The sequence below is a fragment of the Meriones unguiculatus genome, chromosome 9, assembly GCF_030254825.1.
Source record: "Meriones unguiculatus strain TT.TT164.6M chromosome 9, Bangor_MerUng_6.1, whole genome shotgun sequence".
In the NCBI taxonomy this organism is placed as follows: domain Eukaryota; kingdom Metazoa; phylum Chordata; class Mammalia; order Rodentia; family Muridae; genus Meriones; species Meriones unguiculatus.
Genome location: NC_083357.1, coordinates 49,390,369 through 49,400,191, shown reverse-complemented (window position 1 = coordinate 49,400,191; position 9,823 = coordinate 49,390,369). Strand labels below are relative to the sequence as shown.

The window sequence follows — 9,823 nt, the reverse complement described above, 5'->3', positions numbered from 1 at the left end:
TCAGGAGGACAGATGATGTATCCCCTGGAACTGGAATGGTGGGTGGTCGTGAGCCATCATATGGATGCTGAGAATCAAACTTGGCTCTTCGGCATGAACAAGCGTTCTTAATCATTGCACCATCTCTCCTGCCTTGATAGTAGTTTCCCCCCTAGTCATCTCTGGAAACGCCAGTGATTTTACCCAGCTGGTCATGCTCTCTGTTAAAATCCACTCCACACAGATGAGTAGGTTGCTGACTTATTTGCTCAGATTTATAGCAAATGCAGTATAGAATTTCAAGCACAAGACTTACCTCTTGGATTTCATCAACTATGCTCTTTGTTTCCACTTAGTTTTAAAGTAAAGTTTAATGGAGATGTCATTTTAGGTAATACAGAAGGCACAAGATCCTATCAAGAATCTTCCATTTAATAAATATATTTAAAAAGAAACATTTCCATAATGAAATCAACATGTATAGGTCAAACCCAAACCATTTAATATTGCATTTACGTAAAATACCATTTAGTAGTTTTAAATATAACTTTTAAAAAACAATTTTATATTTTGGACCTTTCCAGCTAGCCCTCAGATGTTTCGTGCCTACATATATGGTTCTCTGCCTGTAACATGGAGAGAGGAAACAAAATTCCAAACACAAGAAACATGATTATTCAAAACAAAATCAAGTTAAATATATATTTTCAAATTACATTTTCTTCCTTTTTGAAATTAGCTTCTGGGGCCGAACAGATGGTTCAGCATATGTTAGGAGGACCTGAATTCAAATCCCAGCACCCACAGCATCCACCTACTGTGGCTGTGCACGTCCGTAACCCTGGCACCATTTGGGGGAGAGAAGAGAATCACCTAGGCATCTGGCTGCTAGCCCAGACCCAACCTCACTGAGAGACCCTGACCCTAGGGAGTTAAGACTGAGAGTCATAGAGCAGGCCACCTGACATCCTCCTCTTGCCTTTCTGCCCAGGTGTGCTCACATGCTCTGGAGTGCACAGCAGCGCGCGTGGGCGCGCACACACACACACACACACACACACACACACACACACACACACGACATTTGGTTCCTACTCCATGTATATGGAGGGTTTAAAATAGAGCAAAGAATGAAGGTGTGCAGAAAAACCCTGGCAATTCCCCACCACCCTGGAAGGCCAAAGAGGACTTCAACCCCTAAGCCCTTTACTCTTAATTCCCCCACCCCCGATTTAACCAATCATATTGAAATTATTTCTTAAGCCATGGGATGGGAGAACACTAGAGATGATTAGGAACATTTTGATTTCTCTCTGAGTTACTAGATATCCTGAGGATTCTGGGATATTCCTACAAAGTAATGCAGGTCTTGATTTCAGTTGTATCATCTATTTCCTTTGAAATTATTTGGGGTGAACCTGGGCTGGAGATAGGTCAGATGTTAAGGCCGCATACTGTTCCCACATCAGCTTACAAATGCCCATACCTGAGCTCTAGGGCATTCAACTTCTTCCCACCCCTGTACTCACCCACACAAACTCTTCAGAGTCACCGCTTAGAAACAATTTTAACGATTTACAATATGCCTAGTGTAGTGTCTACACATCACAGAGAACCAAGCACCTTCAGTGATTTGAATAAAAGCCCCCCATAGGCTCATAGATTTGAATGTTTGTACACCAGGAAGTGGCACTATTTCAAAGGAATTGGGAGGTGTCGCTTTGTTGCAGGTGGGCTTTGAGGTTTCAAAAGTCCAAGTCAGGCCCAGAGTTGCTCTCTCTTCCCACTGCCTGCAGATCTGGATGTAGAATTCTCAGCTATTTCTCCAGCACCCTGTCTACCTATGTTCCACCATGATGATAATGGACTAGACCTCTGAAACTGAAATTGCCAGTGCTAAGAGTTGTCATGGTTCTCTTCACAGCAATAGAACAAGTCAGTAGTACCATGAGTGGGGTATTACTGTGACAGGCCTGACTAATATGCTTGTTGGTGATCTTCAGATTATGAAAGCTGTTGAATGCTTTAAGTGGGTTGAATGGGCCATACCTGGAGCATTTAAGAGAGTGCTATAGTTTAGGCTGGCCTGGCTCAAGTTCCTGAGACTGTTCTTGTGATATTTTGGTGAATATGGATATGGCTTTCTGCCCTTGTCCAAAAATCTGCCCAAGGCTAAACTGAAGTTGTGGATTACTGTCATTGGAAGAGAAGATTTCAAGCAGCCTAGTATCATTGACTGTCATGTGATTACTACTGGTCAGTCTTATGCAGATCTGTAATGAAAAGGCACAAATTGAGCAAGAAAAATAGAAAATGTAGTTTGAGGGAAAAAAGAGCCCCAGGAACTGTGATGGAGCTAAAGTCAGTGCTCAAGGAGACAAAAAACTTAAAGCAAAGCCTGATGCTAGATGGGATAAAGGGTATGGCAACCTGAGGGCAAGACCACACCCAGCTAAAAGGAAATAGAGAAAAGCTTAAGCAGGAAAGGAAACCATGAACAACAGTTCGAATGTAAGGGAAGTAGGGAACTAGGAAGCCAAGTGCCAGCCCCAACAAGCAGCAGTGCTTAGCAGCTTTGGCCACATGGTTCTGGCTTTAGAGTCAAAAAATAAAGAAAATAAAAGGGTTTTGGCAATCTTTCTCCATGACTAAACAAAGCTGCTGAGGTCACAAACATGTCAGGCACGTCTCTGAATGGATGTCCAGGGAAGCCATTGTATGAAGCTGTGAAGGTGGAGCCAGGATTTCCTTGGAGCCCCCAAGATGTTGAGGTTACAGCTGTGGGATACTTGCTGAGAAAAGCTTCGGGGGGGGGGGGGGGAAGCAAGAGTAAGGGAAGAGGAGATGTGTGCTACAATCAACAAAGCTGAAAGGAGATGGAGATCTGAAGAGCACTTTGACACCAGACAACGAGTCTGCCCTAGTGGTTTCTGTTCTTGTTTTTGTTCCAGTATTTCCTCCCTATGCTCCTCTATGGAATGGTAATGTATATCCTGTTACTATATGTTGGATGTATATGACCCACTTTTTTATTGTACAGGGGATTACATTTAAGGGAGCTCCATTAAGTCTCAGAAGAGACTTGAGACCTTTTTTTTTTTTTTGAGACTTGAAATTTTTAAATATTGTTGAGACTGCTATAATAGACTATGGAGAATTTTGCAGTCTTTATGATATTGCTAAAAGCCTATAGAGATCAGGGAGTAAAATGTGGTGGTGTGAATAAGAATGGCCCTATAGGTTCATAGATTTGAATGTTTGGTCACTAGGGAGTGACACTATTTGAAAGGATTAGGAGGTGTGGCTTTATTAGAGGAAGTGTGTTAAGAAGTGGGCTCCAAGACAGGTTCTCTTTCTGCTGCCTGCAGATCTGGATGCACCATGCTCCCCACCATGATAATAATGTTTAAACCTCTGAAACTGTAAATCAGCCCCAATTAATCACTTTCTTTCACAAGAATTGCCATTGTCATGGTGTCACTTCACAGCAATAGAACCCTGATTAAGACAGCACCCATGAATAAATCACACATGGTCAAACCAAAAATGTAATAAAAATATTTAGTGAAAACACATATTTTAAAGCCCATTGATGGATTAAAAAATACAAATAAAGTTTTATCAATTTGATATTCAGGTTATAATCGGTTCAACACATTTAGGTTTATTTCCTAAAATCATACTGCAGTATCTTTTGAAAAATTAAATGCCTTCATTAGTTATATTAATAGAGGTAAATATTTAAACAGTATACTCATCCCTGGGTCTCTTAAAAAAAAAAACTAAAAAGTCTTAGTGTAAGTTTAAAAGTTTAATCTTTAGAAATGTAAAAATATTACACGTGCTGACACTCTGTGGCCACTAAACCACAGCTCACTGCACAGAGCTTCTTTCTTTGTACAGAGAACAAGATCACCATACCAGGATTTGCAATTTGTCATAATTTCGTGGTAAAAGACACCACACCAGGAAACCTGGGCTCAGAGCACACTTGAGGTCAGATTCCCCACCCCCACCCCCAGTAGGTACATAGTGCAGACATGGTAAATTACTTCAAGCTAGGGTAATTTGCCGCCAGAACACACCTGACAGCTCCTAATAGCTAAAAGGCCTAAAATGCAGACAGGACAAGAAATCCAAATCATCCCACAACTGGGAAGTTCTGGAAACAGGTGAAGAACAGGCCACAGTGGGTCAGGGAGCTGCCAAATGCCAGCCATACACCTCCCACTCTGCAGGCGGGAATCACCACCACAGCTGAAGACCTTAGTCTTCACAACTCCACATACACATCTACACAATAGAAACATCTCTTCATCCATCTTCAAAAGTAACAAAATGAATGTCCATTATTAATCTTCTAGTTTTACCTGAACCAAATATATTCTTTGGCTACAAATGTCATGGTTTCCCATTATAATCACTCGGGAAGACGCCACAGTTCTTATGCAGAAAGTAAAATGAAATTCAACCTGAGCCACGGCCCTTTAAATAAACTTAAATGCAACAAGATGTCTAATTTGGATATTTTTTTTCTTTCTAGTTCTAGAAAGTCAAGTTTTAAAGAAATGCAGTGTTTCAGAAAAAGTCAAGAGAACATATACTTACATTTTCAAATAATTTAAAATACTATTACATCCCCAAATCATCTCTGTTATCCTGTGGGAACTTTTGTAGAAAATTATAATATTAAAAACCTCATATCCAAATAAGTTCATTACTCTTCCTTAAAAAAAAAAAAAAAAGAGAGACACCCCTGCATAACACTGCAGTTCCTTCAGACTTGAAATGCTGCATGTTTTATTCAGAAACCAATATTGATAATTACTTGTAAGACACAGCTGACCTTAGGAAGGGCCAATGACAATTACCTCTAATAACAGAGATAACAAACAAAATGTATGTAAAAATGTAAGAAAAATATTTTCAGGGTTCAATCAACACTATCTATCCCCTAAGGGACTCTGGCCCGAAAACTCAAAACTGACAGCTAGCTTCCCTTCAGTCCTTGAGGGACTGATACAATTATTAACAAACAAAAGATAGGTTGACTATACAGAAGGAGCTTCAAAAAAGTGTTGAAAACTGTATCTGTTTGGTTTTTGGGTAAAACTGTGACAGAGTAGTAATTAACTCATCTGAACAGAGTAAGAGATATTTTTCCATATAATAAATCTGAAGTTTTAAAGTTAAGTTTGGGGTAAAAATTACAAAGTATACACAAAATGTCATTTGTACCCAACAAAAACAGTGCAGTCATGTTGACGTAACAGTCTTCCACCAGAATAAGAGTCAGCTACTATGTTGGAAAGGACACTGTCAAATACTATCAATTAGCTGAGCTATCCAGAGAGCCAGCAACCCAACACAAAGACATCAATCCCTACCGTTTCCAGAGCCCTACAGAGCCCAGTGGCAGGAGCTGCTACATCAGCACCACTGTTGGCACGCAGCCTCCCTAGTGACCGTGTGACTACTCAGTGATTGTGCCCTGGGAAACAATGGTGAATAAGCATAAAATGAGGCAAAGTAAACAAAAGGACTGAAAAAATAGAGGCCAAAAGATACTCTAGGAACAAATGAAATTTAACACAAAAATTGAAAAAATCAAATACTTAACAGCGTCCTTTTAATACGTATTTTAAAAGGGCACATATAGCTTTTGTTTCAAAAATATTTTCAACAACTTAACAGTCAGTTTTAATTTGAAAAAGTAGCTCTTAAGCATGAATTCAGTGGCCTCAACACTCACTGGAGCAAGAGCATCAAGAAAGTAGAGCCTTTATAAAGGTCAGAAGTTCATGACGCCCTAGTAAACAAAGCTAAAAACAAAACTGGGCAAAATAAAACAAACTAAACACTGAATAAAGCAAACAAAATACACAAACACCCTGAAATGTCTAGGTGGTACAACAAGTGGCAGTCCCATTATCTAAAATATGGCGGTGTCTTTTTAGCCTCAGTTTGCCACTAATCAACATTCTGGTGATCATTTGAGCATTATTTGGTCCAATCTAAAATAAGTCTTTGAAGGTGTAACAGAATTGGAGCATCATACCAGGATCTGGGCAAATTTAATAAATATAGTTCTGTCTGAATAGAAGTTATTATACATAGAAGATGCCTGATTATTTACCAAAGCATTCATACACATGTCTACTTGAATTTGGTAACTGCTCTGTCCTGGCAGTGACCTATCTATTCGGTTGCATCTTAGGGCCTTCTGGCAAAAGGCCCATACCCTTCACACACACAGGTACACACAAACAACACCTGCTGAGGAAACACAAACATCAAGAACGAGAGAACAGAGTGACTGCTGCTGCAGATCACTTCAAGTAAAGAGGAAAAAAAAGCTCTAAAAACAACCTTTCCAAGTATTTAAAATAGAAAGCATGTAGTTAAAAGAATATTGTTTTTCTTCTTTGCAATGTTTAGATTTTTTCTCTCCGTACTTACTGTTACTAAATGGTGACCAATAAAGGATTCTCAATAAACTCACGGCCCTCAGCTTTGTATCCGTGCACACCTACCGTCACATGTACAGGGGGGATGGAATTTAGATGCTCTGTCTATACCGTTACAGAAAATTCCCAGAGCATCACCTGTTAAGATGCACACACTGTGCAGCTCAGGCAGGAGGCCAGTACCTCTGGATGTTTTAGCAGAGAGGTGTAAAGATCAGCAGAGGAGCCTGCCCCTCCACGGCAGTCTCGGATGCACCTGGGTAGAGACCTCTTGTTGCCACTGCACTGTGTGCCTGTTCAGCAGTGGGCAGGTCAGAGGCCTGCTGTGTATAAATGAGCTTTCCTTTCAATAATTAAAGCAGGCACAAAAATTAAGAGGAACACGGCAGCAGTATAAAAATCCTGATTAGAAAAGCCAGAGAATCTAAAGTGAATTTTTCTCTTTTTAAAAGACGGATCATACTTTGTCCCTAGACTAGCCTGGCCATCACACTCAGCTTCCTAAATGCTAGGAATATAGGCATGTGCCACCATGCCTAGCTAAGGTTAAATTTTTAGTCTTTGAAATTGAATTAGTGTGGCTCCTGTGACATGAGGATAACACCCACTTTAGCATAATTATTGCCCCTAATGCCCCAATGTGCAATAGTCTATGCAATTAGTAAAAAGTTATTGCTTAAGCAAGCCATTCAGAATAGATATGGGCTGTGTGGCTGGACAGAAACACACTGAGAAAGGTAACCACACAGGGATGCTCCTTTCATTTCACTGATAAACTTACATAAATACATAATCAAAGGGGCAAGTGGTTCATAGCAGCTAATACCCTAAGCCAACTTTTAAGTGTCAAGGCTTAATTTCGCTCTAAAACAAATCTGGTTTCTCTTTTCCTCTTAAAATTAAGGCAATGAAATGGCTACAGTTCCTAAAGTTATTCTTATGGAACAAAAATATACACACTTTTTCCTCAAGTTCAGGCATCACAGTCTGATTAGAAACCTGCAATAATTATACAAAACCTGCAACACTGAGGATGAAAGGGAAGGAAGTGAGGAAGCAGGGAAAAGATGAACTGTGAAACTAACAAACACCTGGTGATGACTTTTCTTCCTGCATAATCACTGAAGGAAGGAAATGTTGGAAAGCACAAAATCTCTTATAGCATCTCTTGCATTGATTCAAAACTTTGAGGGTAACGATGGGGGTGGGAGCTTACTAAAATAGAGACTGCAGAGTCTAACAACCAAATATTCTGATGATGCACAGCAGGGCCCAAGAATCCATTCCTACAACCAGCTCAAGTGATGAGGGAGACATTTTGAAAAATAACGCCAAGAACATATCAACTTTGGCTAGCCATCTATGCTTTGATAAAAGGGGAAAAGGCACTGAATATGAATTTCATGGTGCCCATATCTGTATGCACATACACAGAATTGCATTTTGAAAATTTTAAATCACCATTCAGAATCTAGAAGACAAGTATATGGCAGATCATGGCCAACACCTAATGACAGAAGCTGATCTCAAGTTGACCTCTCCTGTTTCACCATCTCCACGTCAAAGTCTCAGGCTCTCCAAAATCCAAAATGGTCAAATGAACTGAGGAACAGGACAAGACTCAAGTCAACTTTCAGCAATTCAGTGCACTTTGCAGAAAGGATCTAAGTTAAGCATATAGCTCTGTTGTTTATTTTACACAAAGGAGACCACCAACATTTGCCATAAATTCTTCTAAACTCTTTAGGAAGGCCATCTTCTGCTTCCGATCCAGGGTAGGAGGAGTGCTGCTTGCAGTGAGCTTGTTGAAGGCATCTGCTAATCTCTGGTAAATGACTGGGTCTTGTTGACTTGACAGTAATGTCTCAACCAGTTCAGAATACTCAGCCTGCAGGAAAAACAAGATAGCCATAAGAATGTCTTTCTTGGGGATCCTAGCCAGGGCAGACAACTCTTCCCAATAGTTTAGTGTTTGGGTACAATTCTCGCCTTCTCTGTGGGCTAATTCATTTAATACCTATGTTTCTATAAGAGAGACACTATTAATATTCCATTTACAGATGAGGTAATACACTCAAAACCACACTGCTATGAAACAAGAGTACAAGTAATCTGCTCCAGGCCCACATGGTCCCAGCTTTGTGGTTCTGCCTCTTCTAGTTAGTCTGCATTTTGCATGTGTCTCCTAGGCCTGTAATATGAAGGTGAAAAGTTCACTAGCAGCACATGTAAATAAATAGCTTGTCCTCCCAGTTCTGAGGACAGCAGAGGCACAGCAGCAGGGAACATGGAGAAGGGCTGAGAACTCTTTCAAAGTAGAAGCAGAACACTGTGAAAGTCAAGCCATCACTGTATGGACAAGGCTTTGGATAAAGGACACAGATAACACAGTGATGGCATCTTCTATTTTTAATATCCTCTTTCATACATTAGTATACAGGTGAGTGGCAGGGTCTTAACGGAAAGTCACCTAGGACAGAGAAGTGCTGTGGAGAAAGCTGGCCTGACATTAATTTTCATGAGCTTCCTGGGATATTACAACATCCAAGTTGGAAAATTAGATACTATATAGAGTAAAGGGAAGTAGGGTACAGTCTCCCAACACCCTGGCCCTACTATCTACAGCACAGAGCCAGGGTGGCTGCCTAAACTGCCTTCTGCAAAGGACAGGTCTGCTCAGGAGGCTAGTATCATCTCAAACAATCTCCCATCTGCCAAGAAAGAGCAGCGCTTCTGGGGCCACGCAGAGTCACACTGGCAGCTCCAAAGTGCCTGTGCTATATATATGTGCTTTCAGAACTGGTCCTCTCTTTTCACCATGCTCATACTTCTTTTTATTAATTAATTAAATTAATTAAATCTACATCTTGGTCATAGGCCCCTCCCTTCTCTCCTCGCAGTCTCACCCTCCCTCTCAGTATTATTTCTAAGAAACGTTTTACATTTCTTTATTTGTGTGTGTGTAGAAACATCTTGCAGAACTGGTTCCCTCCTTGCACATGTACACAGGACTCAAGGCGTGAGCTCCAGTGGTCAAGCTTAGTGGCAAGTACCTAAAGTGCCCTCTGAGCCACCCTCCCAGTCCCTCTTGTGCTTCTCTAAAACATCTAAAGACCCTCAAAAAGGTAATTAGAATGTACTGACTCACACACGTGGGAAAAGAAGCCCATCATGTCTTAGTAACCAATGTGAAAGAAAGGAGCACATGCTGTAAGAAAACACTGGTGGGAAGCTGCCACAGGAGACCAGCACAGAAAAGGAAGGCCGAGGGCACTTGCGGCCTGGGGTATGCACAGTACATAGTGTCTGGAAGAGGGGGCCTTTACTAAGCTCTACTGGTTTTAGGAAGGCAATGCTTCTCCACCAATCACTTGACC

General features: G+C 40.8%; 1 protein-coding gene across 4 annotated transcripts in view; it reads right to left on the bottom strand.

Moving 5' to 3' along the window:
• Positions 1-390: 390 nt before the first annotated feature.
• The window catches only part of Xpo4 (exportin 4), a 95,623-nt gene continuing 86,190 nt past the window's right edge, over positions 391-9,823 (bottom strand). For all 4 annotated transcript variants that reach the window (XM_021639070.2, XM_060391117.1, XM_060391118.1 and 1 more), the window contains one exon: positions 391-8,334. In XM_021639070.2, the coding sequence (XP_021494745.1) occupies positions 8,137-8,334 (198 nt within the window). In that variant the 3' untranslated portion in view covers positions 391-8,136. The remainder of the gene's footprint in view (positions 8,335-9,823) is intronic.